The sequence below is a fragment of the Falco cherrug genome, chromosome 8 (assembly GCF_023634085.1).
Source record: "Falco cherrug isolate bFalChe1 chromosome 8, bFalChe1.pri, whole genome shotgun sequence".
Lineage (NCBI taxonomy): Eukaryota > Metazoa > Chordata > Aves > Falconiformes > Falconidae > Falco > Falco cherrug.
The window spans coordinates 14,589,829-14,617,701 of NC_073704.1; the positions used below are offsets into that span (position 1 = coordinate 14,589,829).

A 27,873-nucleotide genomic window follows, 5' to 3' on the forward strand; every position below is an offset into this window, starting at 1 on the left:
TTATTACTCCCCAGCCCCCTCTCTCCTGATTTTTCGTAAGGGTAATACACAGGCACTTTGATAGCTTTACCTGGCATTATTAGTGAAAGCAGTAACATTTAAGTAACAAACGTCTCTTGGTCTGATTTCTTCCAGTCATCTCTCAAGACAAAAAGGAAAAAAAATGGGGTTTCCTCCCGCCCCCCCCCTCCCCCATTTTTTAAATCAAATGGCCAACTCTTTCTGAATTGAACAAACAACTTATCTTCCACTTCATTATGAATCTGGTTTGTAAGTGTGGAATAGTCAGGAAGAACAATCAGATAGTTCTGTCCACACGCTTTGCTGCATTAAAACTTAAATTAGCAAAATTGAACTCAAAGTAACAAGCTCTGACCTCTTTATTACTTTAAGGCTAGGATGTAATTTTAAAAAGTTTATAGCGTTTGTTCTGGACATAAACGTTTTGTTGCTTTACTTTGCTGGTTACAGGCATATTCAATTATCCATATGATACTAAAGTGTTTCAGACATATTTTGAATATATAATTGCTGTAGAAAAATCTTAGGTAACATTAAGCATTATTAGGTATTATGGCCTATACTGTGTCTTACAGTCCAAATGTTAGCAGCTGCTGCTAAATAAAATATTTGACCCAAAAGTAGCTGAAGCAGCACAGTGCTGTACATCAACCTACAAATTATAATCTAAAGGAAGATTACCTGAGTTGATACACTTACCATTTTATGGTCATTGACTATCATGAGCTCCAGATACTTCATTTCTTCAAAAATACCACGAGATACCTGATGGATTAAAGAAATTCTCTGAGAAGTCATGAAGATGTGATTTTCAAAAATAACTGAGCTGATTTAATAAGATTACCCATAAATATTACATAGGGTGTGTAAACCTGTAAAAACTGGGTCAGACATTCAACTAGGGTAAACAATGACAACTCCAGTAACTTAGTGAGTTATAACAAACACTAGCTGAGAATCTGAATCACATCATTAAGAATGTTTAATGTTCTTTTTGGTTCAGCGCAGAAGCCACCACTACCTCCCTCCTCCTCTCTTATTTTCATAAAGGAGAAAAATCAACACTAAAACCATTTGGTCTACTGTACTATTAATCAAAGATATAATGAGGAAGGAAGTTACTGAAAATAGATGCACTCTCAAACAATATGCTGTGGACTGTACAACTCTGTAAAGAAATACAGATTAATCTTTACCTCAATTATTTCTTGAACTGACACATATGCATGTGCAGATCATGAGGACTGTCCACTTCTGTTCTCTCAAAAACCCAGTTCTGGGTGTCCTCATTTGGATTTTTAATCATGCAACTTAACAAGCCAAATGAAATAAAGTCAGATATCTACAAAATAGCAAGACTTCATTCAGAATTATTCTTTATCCTCAAGTGGACTCAAAAATTAAAATTCTGAACTCATTTTCACTATTAAAGTTTTATTCAATTGATGTACAGTATTGCTGTCAATTTAGAAAGTTTATTCATTTTTCTCCAAATATTCTATTTTTAAAGAATAATCTTCTTGTTTTATCATTTGATAATTTTATTATGTGGCATTACGCTCCAAAAGTATTTGTTTTCCAAAGCCTACATTCTCTGAACATTAAAAAATCTGGAAATTAGTGGGTTTGGGTTTAAATATGGTCTTAACTCAAGGTCACACTTCTACTCACTGCTCTCTTTCTTCTCTTTCTCCTCAGCCACTGTAGTTCAGACAGAAAGGGCCATTCAGAACTAGATTCGGTGTCTGTACAAATTACAATTTAAGAATTTCATGGCATTATTTTAAACTGCTTATATACACTGTCCAAACCAAAAGTAGATTAAGATCACCACAATTAGAAGAGCCTTTGCTATCAAAAAGTTCATTTTTTAAAATACACAAAATGTAAAATATATCAAAACTAAAGTAATTTAGAAATCTGAAGTTAAAAATAAAGCATGCAAGGGGAGGTGAAGAGATTGTAACTTCAGCTTAGAATATATGTTTTCTTCCATCTTGTGTCCTCCATAGCATTAATATCACTGATTAAATTATTTGCAGCAGAAAGCAAAATACAACTCTTCATGGAGGAAATCTTTCAGCTGCTTTTTGACAACTAAATTCCATCGCAATAATTGTGAAACAAGTCAGGTTAGTATCTATTTTTCAAGTTTTTCTAAATAATCAGTAATTTTATATAGATTGCTAGCCTGATTTTCAATTTTTTCAAGTTATAGATACAATTATTTCCAATATTGAAAAACTCATAACATAAGCAAAAACATACCAAGGTCCTGCAACTGCTTGGAGGCTTGTGTTTCATAAGTTCTTTGGATGATATGTGGCCTACTTTTACTTTCCTGATAAGAAAAAAATTTGACATTTTCTTCTAATTAATAAGGCCAAGTGAAAAGTGAGGCACTTCTTTCAGTACTTATAATTTATATTATTTTTTCCATAAAATGCAAGCAACCATAGTACCAATCTGGCATAGCACTAATTTGAAGCAATCTACCTGCAATCCTGAGCAAATCACGGAGCCTCTCTGCTTCAGCGCATTTACTAGCCTACAAAACTGAAGTATCACAGATGTCTTAAAAGCCTTAGTGTTAGAGGACACAGACAACTGAATGCAATAAATCAAATGAGAACGTATGTATATAGTTGAAATCTTCCTCCCCCAGATGAAAAGCAAGTATTACTATTTATGACAAAGATCTATCTTTCTAATTGCAGCAAAATGCAAGAAACTAATCAACATGCTATCTTTAAGAGGATTATTTCACCCAGTTTTACTGGTGTATACAACACTTAAAAAGGAGAAGACTTTTAATGCATATATTCTTTAGAAGTCTGACATGCCCCAAATTACTACATTTTGGTATCTGTTCTAGAAAACAACTCTTTTTTTTTTCTGTAACACCTCCTCTGCAGAGCCTGCCAAAACAAGCAACTCTTTTCAAAGGGTCGGATGCTACTGTTCTGTAACTACCATAAGAAATACATAACGCACTGAAAGAAAATACTGCATATTTTTGCTGAGAGGTTTTTTTGGGGGGGGGGTGGAGGGATTTTAATACAGTATCTACTACGGTTAATCACCATTTAAGATTTATAACAAACAAACTACGTGTTGAAGGCTGTGTCCAAGGTATTTATCTCATATAGTACAATCAAAAAATGAGCCTCTGAAGCTCTCTGTACCTGTATTATTTTGATCTTCAGTGAGTTTGGAAAAAAATTCATCTTCTCTGTCTTACCATTTAGAACTCCATGTGAATCCTTTGCAGAGCTGGCAGATGGTATCTCACTTTAATAACTAGAACTTTTGTTCTACTTCCAAGTTTTACTGAAACATCACATGGAGATCCTGGTTTCCTTTGTCCACCCAAGCAGAAAAAGTTAAGTTCTCCTCTGCCTACTATATGGATATTATTGTATAAATATAATATCCATGGATGTACTGTATCTGTGCTGTCAGTGTTCAGCTTTACAACCTTTATTAATATCTGCTATGTCAAAATGCATTATATAGCTTAACACATGGCATGCAATATTGGTCCTGAGGAGACTGAGAAATCTTTTGGGATGTACTATTTTCCTGCGTCTCTACAGTTTAATTCACAGGACAGTAACTGACTATCCAAATGATACTGATTCCTCTGAATGTTGATCCAGTTTCTTTTAAAGTATCAGGAGTAGAAAGATTTTCCAGAACTTTCTTTGGACTGTAAGTTAGCTTTATAGTCACTAAAATATATCAGTTCTGCAGCATTACATTACTTGTCATATACTGGGAAGTACCAGAATGAGACAAGCTTGAGAGCTGTTATAGAGCATCAGAAATACATCCTACAGACCAAGCGGGGTACAAACCTTAAGAATTCTCTGTTTTGACGTTGCAGTCATTTCACTGAAAATTACTCCAATCAATGCAAGAGGTAGAAATTTACCTGGTTTTACTGTCTATGAAATCGAGTCAGTTCTATTAATAACTAAAGTTTTAGGAACAGCTGTATTACAATAACAATACTTAATATATTATTATTTTTGTACTCCAATTATCAAGACATTTCTGTAAATGCAGTCCTACATGCTGATCCAGCATAGTCATATATCTGAATACGCTGGATCAGAATCATTTAAGCTATACAGTGACCACTGACTTAACAGATATGACCACTGACTTAACAGATATGAAGTTTAAGACATCCAGATATAATAATCTACTTCATTAAGCTCTTTGTGGAAACATGGCAGGTCAAGAGCAATCTGATCCAACTATGTAGAGATGGATGAATAAATGAATTCCAGAGATCCCTTCTATGAATTATAAATCCTTTAGTTCAAGTACTAGAGTGAATTGATAAACACTTTTTGATAGTCCATAACCATTTGCTATGGAAACAGTCTTATTAGTCTACTTTTAACATCTAAATGATCAACAGTAACTAGGAAAAGAAAGATTAAAGAGAAGCAGAGAAAAATCTTAGGTAGTTCATACTTATATAATTGTTGCCTTACATAAATTCCAGTCAAGTGTTTTAAAATACTTTTGTTTTTCATATGAATGTATAAGAGAGGTCATTCATTTATTGATTATTCTAACACTTTCATTTGCTATTCCTTGAGCACTCTCTTTCCCAAACCAAATAAATTACGTAAAAATAAACTTACTTCACTGTGGGTCAGATCCATCGGTTCTATCAAGTACAAATAAGTACTATCTTCAAACATGCCACTAGAACATGGAGAAAAAGAAGTGATATTTAGGATTACATGGCAATTAATTTCACTCCAGGATAGGATTTTTGACAAGTTAAAACCAAACTTGGGGCTGAAAACCTGATCAATATTAAAATACATTCCATATATGTTCACATTACTGCATTAGGCTAAAGCTAAGAATTTTTTTCTAAGAGATCAGGTGCATTTTAATGAACTAACACTGAATGTAAAGGCACCAAAGGGTAAAGATTTGACCTTGGAAAGGGGAAGACATTAGCATGCAGAATATAACCAATAGCTGAGTTGCACTTAACAGCAACTAATCCTAATAAGGACTAATTTCTTACATTTTTCCCTTGTACAATGTAACAGATCAATTTGTCTATTGGCTGACAGAATCATACATGAATACTGAGTATGCAAACTGCTGAAGTACAATTCTTGCTTAACTTTTACCATAATAAGTCACATGGTGAAAGATTTATTTGCACTTACCACATGCAAAGGTTTCATGAGGAAGCATCAAAAGATTTTAATCTCAGTGATACTAAAAACAAATGCTAGCAGCCTGGTATACCTACTAATGGCATTTCAAAACATGAAAAATCTTTAGGCCTGTAGAATTTCAGTCCCTCACATATTAAGAGATAATACTGAAGAGTATTCATTAGTGAATAGCCTTGTTTGAAAAATGAGAATGTGCACTTACTGAAGTCCATTACAAGTTGAAAGAGCAGCTTTGGAATCCTTGACACCTCTGATATTTCCATGGTAGTAACAATGCTCTCCACCCTAATAATTTTTAAAACAATCACACACATAAAATTACACTGATTTAATGTCTGTTGCTTAAAACGAAGGAAAAAAAAAAAGATCTAACACATTAGGTAAAATTTCAGAGAAACCAGTGACTGCTAAAGTAAATACCAATGACCAGACCTAGTTGCTTGGAAGACAAGAACTGTGCCCAGTGAAGGCTATTTATAAGTCTTCAAGCCATAACATGGGTTATTCTTTTGTTGAAGTCACAGCATTCTTGATCATTTGTTAAGTGCATTTCTTTGTTGCAAACCAATTCTGTAAAAATATTATGCAATGTATGTTACATGAGCATCAAATCATTTCTTGAAGCCTTCCAGGTCTGTTAAAATTACAAGTGATACTGTCAGTGTTCATCAATCACCTGGCATGCATTTGACTTAGAACTGGATTCCACCAGTTTTGTCTTAGTAAAAATTCATCAATTAAAATGTTACATCATTAGACTATAGGTACCGGTATCACTAATGATGAATGAGCCAGAAAGTGAATCCAGTGCAGCAACACTGAAGCATACAGTTGCATTTATACTATACTACAAGTCAACTCTTGTTAACTGCATAAAATTCCAAATAGATGCAAAATCCAAATCATTCAAAAAAGGCATGATTTTTGTGTTTCTCTAAGTAAGTTGGAAATCATGTTTTAGACAAGGTCCTGCCTTTTATTTAAAAAATAGTAACATTTTAATTACCTACAAGTGTGTTTAAATTTTAGACTTAAATAAAACCCCCAAATTAAGCAAACTACATCCAAAACTGCAATCCAAACCCTCAGTTCTCAAAGGGCCTTATGATATAAAATAAGGGAGACACTGCTGAATGCTGCAATGCAAGATTCAAACAGTCAACTGATGCAAGGATTAGGCTGAATAGAATTGCTGCAAAATGTGCTACCAAATGGGTGTGCAATAAAGCTCTGTATAGTCTTTCACTTCTCCAAAAGAACGTAAGGGAAACTACAACATGTGTAATACATGGGAGGGGGGACAGCACAGAGCAGGAGACCAAAATACCACAGAGAAGAACTTAAAATATTAATGTTCTAATCCAGAAAAAACTTGGTCTGATGCCAGCTAAACTCTAGTGAATGCTACACATCCTCCTCTGAATTAAAAGTGCAGGTTCACTGGACCTGCCTGGTTCGCATCATAGGATGACCTAAATTGAGCTCTCCTCTCCTGAATCAACTAGCTCCTATCTAAGCCCTCCTTAAAGTGGGCAGACAATTTAAAGTGTGCTCAGAACACAAGTAAGACAGTGACAAGATGGATCCTCACAAAATAAGAGTTGCAGTGGCTTTCTTTTCAAACTATTGACCCTTACACGTCAATGTTCCTCTCTGGCTAATAACTACAGCACTCATCCCAGGTTTCCCAACTGCCGAACAATTTTCCCCATCACCTTGAGGAGAGTCAACTTACATCTCCTCATCTTCTAAAAGTGTGCTCTGTCTCCAAAGCTACTGGCTACTTTGTGTCAGAGCACCCTACATGAATCAAGCTAAAGCAGTGTCATTTTGTAGAAAACACAAAGATTTATGAGGTCAGAAAGAGGGAGCATGATTCTGTACCCCAGAGGCTAGGAAATTCTAGCAGGAGGTCTTACTTAACAGCAGACTACAATAAACAAATGATTCACATGAGAAATGCAGCGATAACTGTTTTATCAAAGCATCATCTATCTACTCACATACAAGAATTGCTAGTGTTACAATAATTTTGTTAAGATCTTTTTAAATCTTCATTTTTTTACTGTCTGTAGTTTCACAGTTTGTTGTTTTTCTCTGTATGTTGTAATTCTCTTCTATGTAATACATTTGTGTGATTTAATTTCTCCATGTAATCAAAGTAGAGTTCTACTGGACTATCAAGATTTTTGTATTATGTGATTTTAAATAGCTAAATATGTATAAAAATCTAAAATCTTTAGTATATTTTTAGCATTTCATACTACTGGCAGCCACATGGCAAATATTAAATCCTTTATCTCTATTCTGATATAGAAACTAATTCTATCCTTATTGCTGGATAGCAGAATTACTAATCCCTAAAACTTCACAAATGGCTGAGGAATAAATTAATTTGCCTGTTAGAAGCTTACAGAACTACTTATCATGACTAAGAGTAAAATAAACTGGCTTCATAGGAATGTTTCAACTGAGTAAACAAGAGCGGTATGTGTATATCCTATGAACAGAAACAAAGCATCAAGAGCAACATTAACAGACTGTTCAAGCTATGAATGTTTAGAAAGAAACAAAGAAGCATTACTTTGGCTTTTCTAAAGAAAAGGACTAGTGAATTTAGAAGCTGTTAAACACCAGAAATTCTGCTGCTATAGGTCAGTGAAGCTAAAATGAGGAAAACTGAATGATACTGATTTACCTCATTTAAGTAGTTGGTCTTTAATGTCTACCAACAATAACCCCAGCTAAACTAAAGTTATACTAAAAACCCTTAAGTATGGTTGGCTCTCTCACACACTGTTTGAAAAACCTATCATTGATCATCAAAATATTCTTAATTCTGGTGTCGTGTCATCTGAATACCAACAAGCATATTGCATGCATTCCTTCTGCAATTATTAGAAGTCAAGGAAGTACCAAATTCGCAAGTACTCTTTGTTTAAGTATGCACAGCATTACTTGCATTTTGCATCTTACTTAATCTTATTTAATACTTAATCAAATTCCTAACAGACTGTTGTGCATAATTAAATCAAAGTACTACACAGAAAGTAATCACTACATACTTAGCTTTCCATCAGTGAGAATGCATACACCAATTTTTAACAACTAAATCATGATTAACTTTCTCACACAAGTAGCTTTCCAAAAATTTTTTGCAAAAGAGAGTCATCCAAGTAAAGAAATTGCTGCTTGTTCTTCAGTGTTTTCACTCTAGTAATAAACTAGCCCTTTCTAGAAAATACTTTTCATCAAGATCTCACTTCTTTACATCCACATCAGGAAACAAAACGATCTTTTACTTACATAGGTCTAAAAAGGGTTGTAAGATACTGCAAAAGACCACGATACAGTCCTTATTTGATTTCCTACACAAATGGTGTATTTTTTCTGAACTTACAATGAGGCCTTTTACAGATTAATGTGACCTCAGGAGCTCTATTATTGTTTCTAAAGAAATCAGTTCCAAAAACATCCCCTAGGAAGTTTGTATCAAATTACTGCAGCTCACAAAGGTAGTCCCATTTGCTGAGTCTAAAATTCTAATATAATTTTCCAGTCAGATTCATGATTCAGCAACCGCAGTGCTGTATGCTAGTGCTGCAGCTGACAATTGCATGAGCTTGTCTAAATGCCAGAGGGAATTGTTTTCTTGCATCATTTAGCATTTTTGCCTATTTTGCAGAGTACTGAGTCTTAATGAAACAACTTTCTTAGTATGTTACATGAAACTGTTTTTCTATTTTCAGTGGAAAAAAACAGAACAGCATATTGCAATCATTGTATTGCAATGTAATTGTTTAATTTTGCCCTCATCTGCAGTATATTGTTTTATTTGTGATTCTCTATAACAAGGGTGAAATAATGAACTAGACTTCTAATAATTGGACAAACAGTCCTGACTTGCTAAAGGCATAAATGCAACTTGAATGCTTGCTTCCCTTCACTCTAAGTAGAGATGTATTTCACATGTAATAAGCTCACAACAAATACTCCAGCATTCATACCAAATATTAAAGAAGTCATTCCTGAAAACATAGTTTATAACCTTCCTAGGAACCCACCAGTCCTCATTTTGTTATTACAACAAACAAACAGACTAATCTGGTTCCCTTAGGGCTGAACTATCTTGCATAACTTTAATCTCTTTGTCTTGGGATCAATAGCCTATGGCACTAAATGCCATTTGGGAACTAGTTTGACAAATAAATTTGATTGGATGTCAAGGAATATGCTGGTTTTGTAATAACTGAAACATTAACCTCTGGAGTTAAGTCTTTCATTTTCTGTTTCACAACTGTATAATTCTTACAAAGAAAAGTCACTGCAAGTTCTTTTTGTTTTGTTCAAATGTCTTACATTACCATTATCCCTTTCCCTTGCTCTTCGTGCTAAGGACATGTAAATAATTAATGAAGACTATACTGATGATGACTTCAACCCCTCCACCCCCTACATTTTACAAGATGCAATTGTTCTGGCAGTATCTGGATCATCCTCACTACCAACACCACCTACCACTGCCTACCCCCCACCCTGACACACAGCTTTCCTTTCCTGTACAATTCTTCTTGCATTACTGAGGTATTCTTCCAAGATTAAATCAGTTACCTTGTATGCACGGAAAAAGGCTTCTGGTGGTTTTAAGTCTTGCAAAACTTTTTTCCATTTTTTTAACATTTTATTGGCATTATTCCTTCATAAAGACCATTCTGACAAATTTTAGGGGCACAGTACCTTAGAAAACTTCTGTTTTCCATCTTCATAGTGAATCTCCACATAATTGGAAGATAACAGGTCACTATCAAAGAAAGGAAAAATCAAGATGAGAAAAATCTGAATATTCTTTCTGTTGCTATAGATGGCTTCAGGGTTTTTTGTTAGAATTTTCAAACCATTTTTTCTTTCCTTGTAAATTAGTTTAAAAGAAATCAAGCAGCTTCCATCCATTAAACTATTTATTGAGGCACTGGAAATCAGAGTGTGTCACAGAAGGGGGAATTTCATTCTGCAATCTAATCCCCTGTATTTTAACTTTACAGTATCAGCCTTTTAAATATGCAAAAAAAATCCCATGGCTTTAGGACTTAGTTTTCTTCCAGTAACTGGTACTGACGAAATGTATATTTAGTTCATTATTGTTTTTAAGTAAGTTCTGTAGTTTATCTAAAAGTTAAACAGAGCATAAGGTTGAACAAATAGATACACAATTGTTCTGAAGACAAAAACACATACTTTACCCGTACCTCACTTTCACAACTGCAAATACTCCGGGTTTTTTTACAAAAAAGTAATATTCTTTAAAAAAAAACAACACCCCCAGCCTCCCCAATACTCTTTTTCTTCCTTTTGCTTTTTCTTCTCAGATTCTTATTTTTATCCTAACTCTGACAAGACAAATTTGTGAAGCATAAAAATTTCCCATACTGTATAATTTACAGTTCAAATTTCTTTTTTTTTTTTAATAAGATTAGCTAGCCTGTATATATGCTGGGATAACATCAATGCCCCATTCACCTCTCAGCCCGTTATAATCAGGCCTGCAGCACAGCGGCCCAGGGAGAGCAAAGCAATTAAATATGTTAACTGGCCCCACCATATACACAAGATAAGCATTTTACTTAATGTGGTCCAGAATTCTCAGCATTTTTCAAGCCTCTAAGAGTGTGCACCCTTCCAAATTTAAAAAAAAAAAAAAAAAATCATTAAAGAGTCTGATAGTGGTACATATATCAAAACAAAAATACTGTTGCTATGAATAAAAACCACCATCATTATGGAAGCCTGGTCTAACAAAATAGCTCTGATGGGAATTCACAACTAGCAACAACTTATGATAATGGATATTTCAACTCAGATTAGGCTATTAGCAATCCTGATAACACTTCTAACTATAGGACTATTGGCTTATAAAATCAATTCTTCATGCCACATTTATTAGACACGACATTTATCAGAGAAGGTTCTGCAGAAGTCAGTTACCAGTAGTTCTCTTAAAAAGTACTTTTTCATGGAACCAAGGGACCATGTTATGGGCACCCTGTGCCTGCAAAACCAACACGAAGAGCCATAAATAATTACTTAAGTCTCATCACTTGTCTTAAACTTCATTTTGATAGCAATATTTAATAGATATATTTTTAAAGTGCAGATTTAAAAATAAATCTAGTTGCAAAAAATCAATTAACTTTCTCTATTTGTATCATAGTAAGCTACAAATTTTATGCAAGAGAATACAAACACTTTATAAATAGTGTAAGCACTTGACTACAACGCAAACATCCACTTCTTCAATGTGGCAAGGTTTGAAGCTTCTGAAAAGGATTACGTATACAAAGCAATTAAACTTTAGAGTGTTAATAATGTCCTTTTCTTCTTTGCATTTTTCATAGTTATTATGAAGCATAAGCACTGTCGTCTTCAGTACTTAACAGGTTAATATAGACAAGACTAGAGGTAACCGCTTGAATTCACAGTGACCATTTGATTTCCTCAGACCAATTCCAGTATCAGGATTTATCCGCCCATTTCCAAGTCAAGCTCACAATCCCACACCCCTCTAGCAACCTTACGCGACTGATCTCAAAACTGCTATCAGTGCTATCTAGTGCTTTTGGTATCTTGTAAGACTTATAGTAGGTGACTTCCAACTGTGTCTACTGACACACAAATAACTGTAGTTTAATTACTGCATTCATCTCCTAGATTTATCCCATTTCATGTGACATAAGGGCTGATCAAAATTTCTTTACTTCACCTTTTGCAACCTTTGCCGTTCTTCAGCTTCTCATTACTTCCAGCTGCAAAGGGATTTCTGATTCAAGTAGTAAATACAGTGTCCCACACAATATCTAACATGGCATGCTTATGATGGAATACTCCTATATATGCGTTACAAGCATAAAGCAAGGATGCAGCACAGTGGCTTTTCCAGCAGTCTCTACATTTTTTTCATTGCTGACTTTCCAATGCTACTGCCCTGTGAGATCTGCTGAATATAAGGCACAATGATGAAATTCTCCATAGTAAACAAATTATAGCCAGAGAAAACTGAGGCGTACTATTCATGACATACTGTTCAAACGTATGCCATAAACAAAATGCACCTGTAATTTGTGAACCACCCTTTTGCCAAAAGTAACACAGTATCTACCACCTAGAAGTTGGAGTAGAAAATCTATTGTAAGACTACTCTCTTTCACAAATCCATTTTCATGCTACACTGTAACAAGATATTTAACATTACTTTCTCATCATTATTATGTTACGCTGGTCACACAATCACCAAGGTACTGCAAGGGTATTTTCCTCTTGACATTTCCCACAGGGTAGCAAGAATTTTGAACTTCCCATTGAAAAAAAATCAGCCAGCTTCTCCTTAAACTGTATGCCTCTACCTTGGTTAGGTACCCAGATTCTGTACCTTGTATCACTTACTCTTATCTCAAGTATCTGTCTACCCTAGCAAACATCTTAAAGAAGACCTTATTTCCAATCATCCAGAAATCTCTCAAGTCTTTTAGAAATAGCTGATCTGAGACAACTATGACCTTATTCAGGGGAATAGGGGAGAACGGGAGGGGGACAGTATGTTTACAGGCATTTCCAGCACAGCTCTGCCAGTACACACAACCAGTCGCTTCTGTAACAAAGCTAGTCTCAGTCCTGTTCTCTGTATTTGTAGCAACATCAGTACAAACACATCCATAACTTATAAATGGTTAGTATTTAAGTGTGACATTGCAGAGTAGTCTAGGATTGAAAAAAATATTTGAATACTGCCACAAAGAAAAATCATAGAATTTGAGTAAAGGAGTTTGTTCTGTATTTTGCTAAAGCTCCAGGAATAACAACAGCTGTAAAAATAAGCATAAAGCTGCTACTGCAAATTTTCCCTACCACAACTTTTACCTGTTATTAATGCTGACAAATCTGACAAAAGACAGGAGAAGTTATTTAGAAAAGAAAAAAAAAAATGAAAAGAACTCATTTTTTTCTAACACGAAAGACATACACAGAAGAGCACTGTAATTTCACCAGTAGGTGTGATGGGAACCTTTATGCAAGCGGCATCAAAAAAAAAGGCCCAGAATACACAGAGCTCATGCAGAAGTACAAGAAGGAATGAGATACTGAACTCATGCATAATGGGTCTCCACATCACAAAATAACTATTATTCCTTCATTATCGTTTACAGAATGTCTAAATTTACCTCTGAAGGGCAGCTCTGAATTTCAGAAAATACATTTGTACCTCATCTACAGTGGAATGTGTTTTGTCACCTTTCAGTTGGTCCATTTACATTTTGATTGAACAGAAATGCATCCAGTACAGCAAATTTGGCTTTGCTCAATACTATGAGCACCAGAAACAGTGCAAGCTTTAATTGAAATAATTGTGTAAGTCATGATCACTTAAGTCAAAAGCATACTTAGGCTAGCGACACATTAGTATGATGCTTTACAGTGAACACATCAAATTGCAACATTCTTAATGAATGCATGAGAAAAAAATTTTTTTAGTCTGCCATGTCCTTTTCTATAGTTCCTCCCATCCTGCCTTGGTTGTCTTAAGAGAACTGGTGATGCAGGACAGCTGAATAAAAACAACTACCTATCTGAGTTACATTGAGAGATGCTAATAAACAGCAAAGGGATATGCCATTCCCAGTAGCTGTTGCCTTTGAAGACACAGGCCAGCTGTTAAAAGCAAACAGCAGATGCTTTCTGAAGAACTCACATCCACTTCCCTGGCACGTATATTTCACTGCTGCTGTTTTCATTAGCAGGAGAGCTGCAGCGTGAAAAGTGGCTTACCTCAGCTGGCATCTAACTATCCTGATGAAAAGCATTGACTGGGGTAGGTAAAGGCTATGAAATGACTAAAAAGTTACCTCAAGTAACCAAGTTTGCTTCCAGGAATCTAGTACGCAGACTGCAGGAAATCAGACTACAGCTGAATTACCTTTCTTGCATGCAAAATAATCTTTATACTAACCTACTCCCAAGCAATATCTTTTTAAGTATTCTGAAATTATTCAAGTACAGTATGTACCAGTGTCTGAGCAACCTAGTTTAGCTGAATTACTTAACTGAACACACATCAGATGCTTCTGTCCATTTGACAGATATAGTTTAGTAGCACATAAAGATGTGAAAAACAAATTGAAACCATGTTACAGCATTCTCTTTGATCATCAAGACACTGTCACCTAATGAAGTGGCCATTTGTAGCCTTGTTTCTATTACCAGTTTCAATTATATCCACCAGCTTTGTTGAAGCAACTTTTCTTACAGGAATTTACTATTATGTTTCCAGTATGTATTTTGAGTAGTCTTTACTTGATTGTTGTCTTTGAAGCTACTCTGACAAGAGTGTCTCCAATGAATAAATATACTGCAAATATTCATTGTTATTTTTTAAAACACAGCAAGGTTTCACTACTTACTACCTTGAAGGAGCTTAAAAATCAAAATGTGGTACTGGGATCAAGCATCTGTGTTTACAATTACAAGCAATTAAGAGAAACAACTGATGATCCAGGTGTACAGGTAAACTTTCTCATAACTATGGAATCAAAGAAGGTCCACACTCACTTCTGCTGTTAATACCATAATGACTCTTTAACAGTGAACAGTACACTTCTTTAAAAATCACTTCTTGCATAGTCTTGCTCTTGTCGTTTGGTTTTGTTTGGTTTGTCTTTTGGATAGAGAAAAGGATGACCTGACAACAAATTTACTAAACTGAAATTACCTAGGTGATACTTTAAGTATTTTTTAAGAGGTCCTCAAATGGGGAAAAGTCCAAAAAAGACTGACAGGAAAGTGTGTTCTGAAGTCATATAGAATGGTGCAGGAAATACTCCTGATTGTTTTCTGGACCTGTCTGCCTCCCTCAGTGCAAAAAGCACTGAGTCAGTTTAAGGGAGTTCAGACAAATTCTTCATGATCCTTTCTCTCATTATGTCCTGACGCCCTCCATATGAGAACAGAGCGTGTTCTATTTTAATGCCTACTTCAGCAAGCATTTTAAAAGTAGGAGCTTGAATATTAAGAACATTATGTTGCTCAGTTTCCGCCGTATTTACCTTTACCATAGCAATGAAGATGATACTATGTGTGCTATATAAAAGGATATGAAGAAGTGAATAACAAGATGATATTACAGAAGATACAAGTACTGTGTCATGGGAAACACCTCCATAATAACTTGCTGATAGAACTTTCCCACAAAAGCAATCGACAAAATAAAGATTTCATTTAAACAACTTTTCAAGTTCATTCAGTGTTGCATTTTAATTGATCCCTTTCTTCCACCACCAGCTTGAAAAACAGGTAGTTTTGAATTATCAGTAAAAATTTTATTAACCTGTAGTGCAAGGTTGAGGGCTGCCATCTGTCTTTGCCAGAATGGTCTCAATCAGTGGTAACCAGTATTTGCCAAAGATTCCTTCATTTAAAGCAAGCTGTTTTACACACAAAAGAAACTTGGGTTTCTTCTCCTCTTAAAGAATTCACTAAATGTTGGGCATGGTCTGATACTTTGTGTCTAATGTTAATTTAAACCAACTCTTACTACCAAGGAAAAATCCAATGAGATGAGGATGTGGGGGTTTTTTGTTACATTTTACTTCTAATACTAAAACTAGTGACATAAATTTATTTATACTTATAGAGAGCTGACTTGAGCACTTTCGGACTAGATTAACTACAGCAGAATCAGAAATACATTTTGGTTCTCCAGCAAACTAAGAGTTGATTTTTGTTCCCTTAATCCATGCTTCCATGTTGAACTATATTGCATGACTCTAGCTCTGTCATTGAATCAAGTTAAGCTCAGTGACATAGGCTCTTAGGAGCTAGTCTGATAAACTTAATTACATGTGAAGTATATACAGGCTTTATTCTAGCTCCACATGCAAAGATTTCAGCCCAACTATACCAGAATCTGAGAACCTAGTAATTCACTTCAGCATAAAGACCTCACTATTGAGAAGACTGGACAGTCTCAGAAAGACTAAAAAATCTACTAGATTAGAAAGATAACAGTTCTTCACCACTGACACATCACAGTGATTACATGTGAGGAAAGAGTAAGAACATAACCTAAGAAAGGATGCATCAAGTCAGACAACTGCTTTGCATGTTTGACAGCAAATACACACATGCAGCTATTTTTGAGGGAGTTTTCTCAGCACCCAGTGATCTGTGACACCAGGATTTCATTAGTGTCACATTTCATTTGTGCCAGTTAGTATAATTGTTTTCAACATCCCCAGCAGATTTCTGTAAATTCTTCCAATCCTTTAACTCTTGTAAATAATTTAATGTGCAGTATCCTGTGACAAGATTTGCATTTTAATTTTTTTCTGTGAGAAGCATCTCCTTTCAAAACTCTTGTATTTGATACCTGTCATTGTTACATGGGAGAAGGAATAAACACCTTCATCCTGCCACACAGAATTTTATAGCATTGTCATATTGCCTCAGATGTGCATTTACCTTGCCATGAGCTTGCTGACCCTAACAATTCACCAAACCAACGGCTGTGTTCACATCTCAGCTGACAGGCATTCAAAACCCTGTTGAGGTGGGTGTGAGACCCACAATTAAATCCAGGATCAGGAGGGCACAGAATAGCCTTTTCAGTCCATAAGCAAGAAGTTTGACAAGAGGGCTCATGTTCACAACACCAATGCCTCTGCATTTCAAAAGACAAACAGCATGTCCTCTCAGGTTTTTGGTTGTGGGGTTTTTTTCACTTGGTTGGTTTTGGGGTGGGGTTTTTTGTTTTGTTTGGGGGTGGGGTATGTTGAGTTCTTTTAGTTTGGGGTTTTTTTTTGGTTGTTGGGGTGTGGGGGTTTTTTTTAGACAAATTCTTTAAGATGCCTCCCAGATCCCATGTAGGAACATACATCCCAAAAGATCCTACATCAGAAAAAAAAAAAAAGAAAATTGGAATTTCAAACAAATCAGCTTACACCGAGTTTCTTATAGTCTTGTTGAAATAAGCTTTGCTGTCAATGATTTTATTGATAGCCATTCTGTAGAATACAACTTTATCCATGCATTGCACAGCAGGCACAGGGATATTACTTAATTACTACAGGGAAATCCAAAACTTGAATGCTTGAAAGTCAGGGACTGCAACATTGATTTCTGTAGCTACAGTTGTAAGTTCTCCCCTATATATAGAAACAGACATATATACACACTTTTTATTTTAGAAACATTTCCTAAAGAGAAGGAGATGAGATAAGAAAAATGAGATCAGAAGAGAAGAAAAAATATTACAAAGACTGATCTGTAAAGTTATAGGAGGAATGAAAGAAGCAGATGACAAGGAGCTGGAAATACTGCTGAAAAAGAAGTATTTGAGACATTGAGCTCAGAGTACAAGCCCTTGATCGGTGGCAGGATTGGTGCTGCCTCCTACCGTACTCCTGGAAGAGTGAATGAGTAAAATACTACAGTGCACATTAGTGAACATACAGAAGTGCATGCATACATAATACTATAGAATACATATTTTTATCATAACCTTAGTGAAAGCATAGAAAAGAACCCTTGAAGAGACTTGTACTAAACACTTAAAATTACAGAAACAAAATACTAAGATAAAACAGAATAACTGCTTATAATGAGTGCTTTAATTTACAGCTGAACACAGTAACTGAGAAGGAAGCTTCTTCATACCATCATGTTTTTATAATTTTTAAAACAACAAAAGAAAGCTTTTTCCCATGCCTTAAGAAGTCTTGAAAAATATGGAGATGTTTTAGTATCTATGTCTAAGTCTTTTTACATGTGAAACACCTACTGATATAAATGATAACTTAATAGGTTGCCTCCGGTTCTGGGAGTGACAAAGGAGGCAGTAAAGTTCTGTTACCTACAGCTGAGACACTCAAGACTGCACTTACAGGAGTACACATGCATTCTTGTAAAATCCTAACACTGAGTTCTTTGCATCTCATCTGTAACAAATTTTAAAAGGCAGACTAGAGTTAAATCTTGCCAGAGTAACATTATCACAGTTAATTTACACAGCTTATGTATATTATAGGATCTGTTCAGTACCCTAAATGTTTAAGCTTTTATTTAAGAAAATGTTATAAATATTTAACGTTTCCTTCTGGAAAACTGTAACTAGTTTTCTCATCTCCATTAAAGATTTTTCAGAAAAACCAAAAATCAAATAGATTCTCAAGTAGTCCAGTTACTGCCCTACTGGTTTTTAAATTATGCTAATGATGTAATCTCCTCTGGGACTATTCTCAGGTTAAATTCAGCCCTAAGAAACATACACCACAAGGAGTACACAACAATTACAAGCTTTAAACTGATGAATAAAAATCAAAATTGGCTGTTACATGTTGACTGTAACACTGCACATGAGACTGACTTTTCACAATACTCATCATATGTTAACGTCTCTAATATTTAAGTCATGTTACAATCAAGTGCGGCAGGCTTTTTGTTTTGTTTTTTTCTCAGTTCATGCCAAATATAACATATTTTTTATATGATCTCTTCAATGAACAGAAAATCCATTTCACTGGAAATGGATTTTCCTGGAAAGCTGGACTTCTATAGGGAAAAGAAAGCAGAAACATACAAGCTGGGTCTAGTGATTTCCTCCCCCCGGCCCTGCTTCCCCTAAAATCTGAGATTTTGAGGAAAGTTTTCAGTAGGAAGGAGAGAATTTTTTGCCTTCAGTTTTTACCTTATGTTTCTGTCCAGCTCAGGTACCTAACTTCCCATTCCTTGTATGTGCCTCAGCCACCACAGTCCCCATGGGGGAAGGCTCTACATGGCCCCAGCCTCCAGTGCTGGAGGAGACTCCTTTATTTAGAGACTGGTGCTAAATCATCAGCTGAAAACTGCCAGACAATACACCCAGCTTCCCTCATCACTAAAAAAACCTCAGCAAGTAGACTTTTTTAATTCACTGCTTTTGGTAGTATTGCTCTCTAATGTGTTTTAGTACTACACCAGAACATAGAGACCGCTAGATTTAAACAAGACATAAGTTACCTGCAGAAACACGTGTTTCTGCAACACAACAGAAGAACAGCAATTTTACATGTTGGTGGAAAAGAGATCATTAGCAAGTAATTTGTCAGCACCTCACAGACATCTTTTTATGTATGTAATATATAAATGAAAAAATAAGAAATTTTTCAGATATACTAGGATCATTCATTACTCAAATACTAATGTAATGTATTAAACAATTACAACAAATGAATTGACAGTATTGTTTGAGGACAAAAAATGAATTTACTTAAGTTAATGAACACTTTTAAAGGATTTTTATATAAATTGGGTTTTAAGACAATGCTACACGTTGCTTATTGCATAGGGAATTTATCAAGTTTGAGCAGACAATTATAGCTAAAGTCTAACTTTTCAAATAGGATTAATCGTTACTCCAGAGTACCTTATAATCTTTCATTTTTGTACCAAGAGCGTTAACCAAGAGATATGAGGAACGTAAGGCTGTCAGGTTTGTAATTGTTGGCTAACAGACATTCAGCATAAGAGACTAGGACAGGAAAAGCAACCATAAGCAGAACACACAAACCCTAATGAACAGAAGCTAAGAGTTCTGGTCTTTGTTAATTATCTCTGTTAGGTCACTGACTGACAGGCCACAGAAGGAGCCACTCACGCATGGCCTTGAAGAGGTTCAACCAGAACTTTTGAACAGATAAGAAGTGGTAAACAATGTCATCATGGGTCTCCTGGGAAAGAACAAACTTATTACAGCATGCCTGCACGGGCTTGTGCAAATGTGCAAACATTTTTATTGGTTGTTCAGGGGAAGTGCCAAAAGTGGGGAAGGTGAATGAGGACACAGCAAATGCGGGAAAATGGAGAGGAAGTGGCATAAAAAGGAGTCATTTGTGTAAGTTGCAAGTTAGTATGTTTGCTTGGTCCAGCCCTGCACCTGATCTCTACAGTCTGACCTGTTTTTATTGAGTCCTACTTGTAATGTTTTCTATGGGACTTTGCTCTCTATTCTGCGCAGGTCCGATACGCAAACAAGCTTCAGAGTCAGTCAACAACTATGAGGAGACCTGTATCTGGAAAGACTAAGGTCTAAGCTAGTGACCAAGTAAGAGACTTGAGGCCTAGACATGAATGTTTGATGAACTTAAAGCCTGTGTTAACATTTGAGTCTGTGAACGTGGGCATGTTTGTGAATCCAGAGAAGGCTGGTGCATGTTTTTCACTAGCAAACTTCCAATGCTCATCAGCTGGAGAACTTTATCAGGCTGTTTGTAATATTATTCACCCAAGTCCTGTTTGTTTTTATATGGGGTGCCAGTAAAGGCAATGTTTTTTTCTCTGTGATGGTCTATGCAACCAGCCATATCCTACGTATAGTGCCACCTTGTGAACGTGTGCTCAGTCCCTCTACTGGCTGACGTTCAAACAGGAACAATGGCAAGCAGACCAACAGGAGAAATTCCCTGTAGCTTAGAGGCCACTAGGCATAGATTCCCTTCATGAATACATCATGATTACTCCACTGGAATTACTCTGCATGAGTCCCACTCCAGCTCTCATAAAACAACATAGTCCTGCCCTACACTATAGTTCTTCCAGAGACTAGAGAACACCCAAGTATCTTCAAGCCTTCTTCCTCCCTCCATTGTCTGCACCATTCCCTGCCTTCCTATGAACTTATCTTATGCCAGCCACTCAAGGTTTTGTGTCCATTTCAAAATACGGAACTGCAAGCGCAATCTGACTTCAAAATCATGCATGGATGAAGGAAAATGTTTCCGGTTCACCTTAACAGCAAAACATCTAATAACTCATAGCCAAGCAGCAAAATACATGAATACATCAGTTCAGCAAATTTTATAAAGCAATAGCTTCCTGCTTTAATTTAGATTTCATAAGCTTGCATTTTTCTCCCTAACAAAACTTTCATTACACAACAGTTCAAATCAAAATAAAACCTCATACGGTCCTCAAGACCAGAGGAACACAGAGGTTTTTTTAAACCAATATGCAATTGCTTCTGTAAATTTGTTTCTCCTTTAAGTGCGCTGAAAGGCTCAAGGGCAGAAGAAGGGGCAAATGTACTTTTAAGCAATACTGTAGAAAATTTCACCTGTCCAGCATTTAGTACAGATTTTATACTTCTACCTTATTCTTGAACTTCCTCAGTGTAAACCTTTAGTGGCAAAAAAACCCACAGCGTCATTAAAATGTTTAGAAAAACAGATAGCTCCATATCTTCAACTGGGGATATAAATAGACATGATACAAACAACTAAACCACCATTGACCTGTATTACAAGTCAGATCTTCTGGACCTGATGATTAAGTAAAATCGTCAGCCTTACTGGTAAACAGACTGTAGCTGCATCTTTCAGTAGAGCAAACCATTAGAAATTCCTGTTGAGGTGGGAACCCATTATTATAGTGATAATAGCATGTTTTCTACATCATTAAAGATGAGCCATTCATACAAGTATTTACAATATTTCTACACACTGACTTGAGCAGCTAAAACAACATCTGTGTGACAGTTCATCAGTAAGTAAAAAAATGCACAAGAAAATCCACACTTTTCAAGCACTACTGGTACTGGAATCTCTCTATCATCATTTATTTTATCATGAACAATAAAAATTTTAAAGGTATTTATGTAACGGGCATCAGCAAGGGTAACAGTTACCTCGCTTAAAAAGGCTAAATGTTATTTTGTATTAAACTTGGATAACAGCATATTTTTTCACAGATCTTGAGATTTCCCATGCCCTGACCTTGCACTGTAAGTTAAAGACAGTAAGAGCCAGAAAGAAAGAAACCCCAAATTTTGTACTTACTTATTCAATGTGAGGTCAAGGATGAATTTGGAGCCAAAGGCCTCAATCTGGAAACTCGCCTGGGCCAGATGTACAGCCTGTAAACATGAACACACAGGAGTACTCTACACTTTTGCAGAATAACTGAAGCTGTCAAAAGAATCACCGAGCTTTATATACAACAAATATGTGATAAAGACCCATGGAAAACAAAGTAATGGAAAACATGCTTATTTTCATGAATCTCAGACATATGATAAGCTCTGCCCTTGTACCAAATTCTGATTCAAAAGGAATCTTCCTTACCTTTTTAGACGGTAAGGAAGAAAGAGAAGCAAATGGTACCTGAAAAACATGCTTTCAAATACATATTCATTCCTCACAAAAACAAGAAGGAAAAAAAAAAAAAAAAAAAAAAAGACCCACATAAATGTCTACATTTTGCCATAACCACATGGCTATGTAACAAAGTATAAGTAATGTAGTACACTGTTCCTTTAATTATATTAATGCATTCATTCACTTTAAAAGGCCTGAAATAATTGAAGCATTTGTAATACATAACTTCAAATAAGAAAACCACAGCAAGACTTTCATTACATGTTAAGAAAGTCTCCTTTCAAAGTAATCCCTTCACAACTGAAGGCTTTGTACTTGGCACCATAGCCAAACGAGTGTACAGAAGACTGATGCTGCCCAACATACAACCACCACCAAAAAAACCCCAACATTGACTTGTCTCGCATAGGGAGTTAACATTAACTTCCACAATATTCAATTTTTTTCAGATATATAAATATTATTCTTTAACCTATACTGTTTTATACTGAAGCCAAAGACATTGAAAACATGCTCATCTGCTTTCTAGAAAAATAAGGAGATTAGATATGATTCAAGAATTTCTTTTTGTGAAGACACTGTTCGAGCAGGGTGGAGGAGATTAGATCTGAATTTCATAGAACCTCTTCCCTGATAACGTTCTAATCAAATCATGCTTACTTATATACCAATTTGATACAGCACTAATAATTACATGAAGTTGGAACATTATGAATAAGACCTTTAATCAAAAACTCAAAAAAGCCCCACTTTAATTAAACACCACAATGAATCTTCAGGTATGTCACAAAAACTATATAAAATTAATCTCGTTTCCAGCATAATTTAAACAATATGAAGGCTAGCTTTTACAGCCCCAAGGTCTAGAATCTCAGTTGAAATGCATACCTAGTAGGAGAGGCTTTTCACTCCCTGCTCCATTTTTTTTGCACAGTGAAACCAAGGAACAAGTGTCACAAGCACCTTTTCAAGCACCTGTTTTTGTTGCAGGAAAATGGTTGGAATGAGTTTTGCCCACTTAGAATTATTTTTTTTTATTTTTTTTTTTTTAGAATTACAGGAGCTGCTGCTTTCTGTCTTCTCCACATGTAATGTTTACCTAAAATTGTGTGTCTTCATATATATGCCACAAACAAGACTTCAATATTAACTATTTGGAAAGTTTAAAAGCATGTGCTATTCCATTAAGATCATTCTGAAACATCAGAAATAAGAACCACAGAAATTTCTTAAGTACCTAGCATTTATTATGTTTTATACATACATATCTATATATATAATCAGTTTGAAAGTTTTTCAAAATATCCTGCTTGAAGATAAACATGGTAATTTTGACCATGTTGCATTTTTACATACAAACCATGAAGATTAGGTCTTACCTTTAAGGTAAGATTATCATTTACAGATCTGTGACATAACATTCCTGACACACATAATGTGGCAAAAAGTGACTGCCTAACCAGGATTTACTCAGTGTAGTATATCATTAATTATGTTACCAAGTCATTTTAGAAACAACACTAACTACCATCGAACCCAAAAACTATATTTAGCCAAGCTGAGCAAAAGGGCAACATCAAAAGTGACTCTGTACTTTTTCCAGGGTTAGTTTAGAAATAAAAATACACTCTTTCTTTACAGTTCGATACAAGTGCAGCTTTTCTTTCACTTCTCATTATGCATTTTAGGTAATGCAGTCTGTTTTCTTTGAAACACTGTTTGGAACACAAGCAGCATTGAGGCTAAATAATCACCTGCAAGAGAGATACCCAAGTATTCTGTCTCCTACTTTAAATTTTTGTTTCTGTTACTACTGTGGTTCTGACTGCCAATTCCAAGCCAACTAAATAAGCCAAACTCTTGAATATCTTTCCTTTCAATAAGCATTTTCTTCATCAGTTAAGTAGATTGAATCTTAAGTGTGGAGGATGACATACCACCTCAAAAAATAAAACGCACTTCAAAAGCAATCATGGTGTACTGAAATGTGACAAAATCCTGAAACTTCAGCATATGACATCACAGATACTAAAAATGTACATGTATTAAAAAAACCCAAAGGATAATCTCAAGATCAGGAAATCCCATCAAGGGCTATTAAATCCAAAAGACAACTTCTGGTTCCCAGAAGATCCTGAGCCACAAATTGCTGGAGTCTGGGAGACCAGTCGAGGAAGTAGCACCCCACGACTGTTACACGCCTATATCCTTCCCCTAAGCACCTGCTACTGATCGCTCTCAGAAACAGCTAGGTGGACATCTGACATGATCTGCTATAGCTTTTCTTTTGTCCAGTCATTTTGTCCAGTATACATTCAATGATACATGTATATCATCTTTTAAGTTTCTAAGACATCAATCACGTATTCTTTATCTTTCTGCAATTCAGTATTATTTAAGTAATTTGCATTCTCAGCCTACAATATCCTAAGAAAAAGTAGGTTTAGGTGATCCTGTAGGTTTAGACAGAATATCATTGCTAGTTCTGAAAACAATTACTTCTGTATATAAAAGCACCATTTGCTATCTATTACTGTGCCTCACAACAGATGTAGCCTGTACACATAAGCAATTGCTGCAAAGCAGCTGACACTCATTTGCTACCCTGTAGCAGGGCATGTTCTCCACCAAACTCAGCTCAAACCGCTGGTTACAAAAAGAACACTGGATTTTAATACTGCAATTTAGCAAAAACACTGTTTTGATTCAGGTCAGTGGGACACACCGCTGCTACAGGAAAATACATATTTTTTTAATCCAGTTTAATAACAGATAACCACCCATGAAAGCTATAAACCAGAAATCTGGTGAAGGTAATGAGGCTGAAGTATTCAATCCTGAAACTGACATTTTCCTGTAACAACTTAGCACAGAAAGATACCAGGGAAAAGTCACTAGGTGTTTTAGCGTTAACCCTAATGTACCATCATGATGGGAGGAAGCATTTCAGAAAAGCATCTGTGGAATTCTGTTACACAGCTCATCATTTCACACTATTTTTTTATCAGCCACTGTGTAATACAATGCCTAAAGTATAATCTGAAATACAGTGTTCTCTGATTGGCACAGAAATATAAATTCAAACAAGAATATAATGTAGATCAGCATATATTATGAAAAATATATATGGGCTGGATATCCTACCATGTCTAAACATCACCTTCTTGTACCACTTGTATACATGCATACGTTCACATCTGCATGAGTACTCTTTACTTACATAAAAAGGAGACCAAGTTCCTTTGTACATGTTTATAATTTAAAAACCTCTGTAGAGGTTCCCACTTTGACAGCATAAACTACTCCCATGGCAAAGCTGCAAAATTACATGTTTTTTCTGCAGCAAAGACCTACTGATGATATATAGAAGAGCTGGTTGAAGGAGGGTCTGAGACTAAAACTTTTCCTGCTCCAAACCCAAATTTTAGATGGGGGTGGGGTGGGGGAGAAAGGTCTTTTTTCACTATTCCAGAAGCTCAGATTACTAGTGTGGTCACTGTAATAAGAGTTTCTTCATACTAGGGACATACTAACACTGCTGTAGCTGCTGTGCAAAGCAGTAGCTCTCAGGGTTTTTTCCAAGCTAAAAATCCATAAAGAATTCCAGTTTGTTTCACATCAGTCATTATCTTGCTGTAAGTTTCAAGATAAAAATGGATTAGAAGGCTGTAACTGGAATCTCAGTTCTACTGATGCTTTTCACAACTTGAACACTTTAATTGTTTTCATTATTGCATTTGGGCATCATTTGTCCATAATCCACTTTCTCCAGACTTTCTATCTTTACTTTTATTGATGATAGTTATAAAAGTACTATATTGGTTTTACTTCCTTACAGTAAAACTATGTCACATGTAATAAAGTGTTATCCCTTCAAAAATAAGTTCTGTCACAAGTCTTTAAACAAAAGTAACAGCATTATTTAACTGACTGATAGTACCTATGGGTCTTTTGCTATATTCATACAGATACGATCTCCAAATGACAAGCTCATTGCTTTTAGAAATCCATTTTTGCATATAGTTCTGCTGACTAAAATAATGGCCAAATCTGCCTCCCTCATTTCAGCAGCTGGGCCAAGGGGTTTCATCACTGCCATTCTGGAATTAGAAACCTAAGTCAGATTTAGATGGATTTTACACTGTTAAAACATATTTTTGATCTTCATCCTGATAATAGTACAAGTTTAGTCACAAATCAATGTGATTTATTATATATTAGTTCCTTACTCTTCTTTTAGCTTGTTTGCCTATGCCCAGACTTCATACAAAAGCCATCCTTCTTCAGTGTCTGGAAAACACCTACTGTAAGGCACATATACCAAGATAACCTTCCGGTATTCATTGGAAATAAAGCATTTCATACGGGAACAGCATACATACATGCCACTGCAGCATGTAAAAACTCCTGCTTAAAACATACAGTATTTCAGGAAAGTTCATGTTGATGATTTATTTCTGGTTACTTTGAAGCACTTGAGTCTCAAGCCTTGAAGACTCTTCTTTGAAAGAATGGTTGTCAGCACACAAACGAAGGCTCAGGCCTACCTCTGAATGCAAGCCTAATGTTGGTCTTTTAACCACACAGAACAGAACCCACCATTCTCTCCCAACATGACATACTTAGTGACACTGACCTCTAAAATTCACATCCCCCTTGGGGTTTTGTTCGTAAGACTTTACAAAGTAGTGCATCCATATCTTGGGCCACTTTCCTGCAGTATCCAGCTTCCCCCAAATGCTAGAAAACCTATGAACTTTTTTACTTCAGAACAAGGCCTAACAAGTGCAAGTGCTGCACTACCTAACACTTCGCAACTTAAACCTTTTATAGGTTATCACTTGAAGCTCATGAGAGGACCCAGAATTATATTAAAATGGAATTTTTTTAAAAAGTACAAAGTTTTAGAAATACCACAACCCACATCTCAGCTAGGAAACCGATATGTGGTTCTACTTGAGAAGAACTTTGCATAAGGAAGACAGCCTTCTACTCCCATAAACCAAAGATAAGAAGACCTATTTCAACTCTCCTGTTAGTAACTACTGAAGATGCAGAGTCCATATAACCCTTCTGCATTAATATAAATTAAATATAGACTAGGAAACAAAACAAAGTACACAAAATCACCCATTTGCAAGTAACGTAAATTGAAGCTGCACCACAGAAAATTCTGGGGGGGGGGGAAAATGCAAAGCCGGCTGAAATACTACGAAGATTCTCCAGCAGTCTTAAACTCATACACATAAGCCACAAAATGCAGTCATTATTTTGACCAGTTTTCATTACATGGGGATTAAAAGTGAAGATCTGGCCTAATAGAGGCAAGGGAAGGGAAGAGTGTAATTAATGCACAGGATTTTTACCTGGATTTTAGTAAGAATTCACATGATGTCACCTCTTGAGAGATTGTTAACCCTATCTTTCATCTTTTACAAAATGAGTTTGCTTTTTCTTCAATACCA

The 27,873-nt window shown here is 35.7% G+C and overlaps 1 protein-coding gene across 10 annotated transcripts in view; it reads right to left on the minus strand.

Moving 5' to 3' along the window:
* Window positions 1–27,873, minus strand: part of ADAM23 (ADAM metallopeptidase domain 23) — a 75,865-nt gene that overhangs the window by 42,474 nt on the left and 5,518 nt on the right. For all 10 annotated transcript variants that reach the window (XM_055718861.1, XM_055718860.1, XM_055718863.1 and 7 more), the window contains exons 3-9: window positions 22,091–22,167; window positions 9,975–10,038; window positions 5,440–5,522; window positions 4,680–4,743; window positions 2,290–2,362; window positions 1,693–1,766; window positions 721–786 (exon numbers count right to left, since the gene is read on the minus strand). In XM_055718861.1, coding sequence (XP_055574836.1) covers window positions 721–786; window positions 1,693–1,766; window positions 2,290–2,362; window positions 4,680–4,743; window positions 5,440–5,522; window positions 9,975–10,038; window positions 22,091–22,167 — 501 coding nt within the window. The remainder of the gene's footprint in view (window positions 1–720; window positions 787–1,692; window positions 1,767–2,289; window positions 2,363–4,679; window positions 4,744–5,439; window positions 5,523–9,974; window positions 10,039–22,090; window positions 22,168–27,873) is intronic.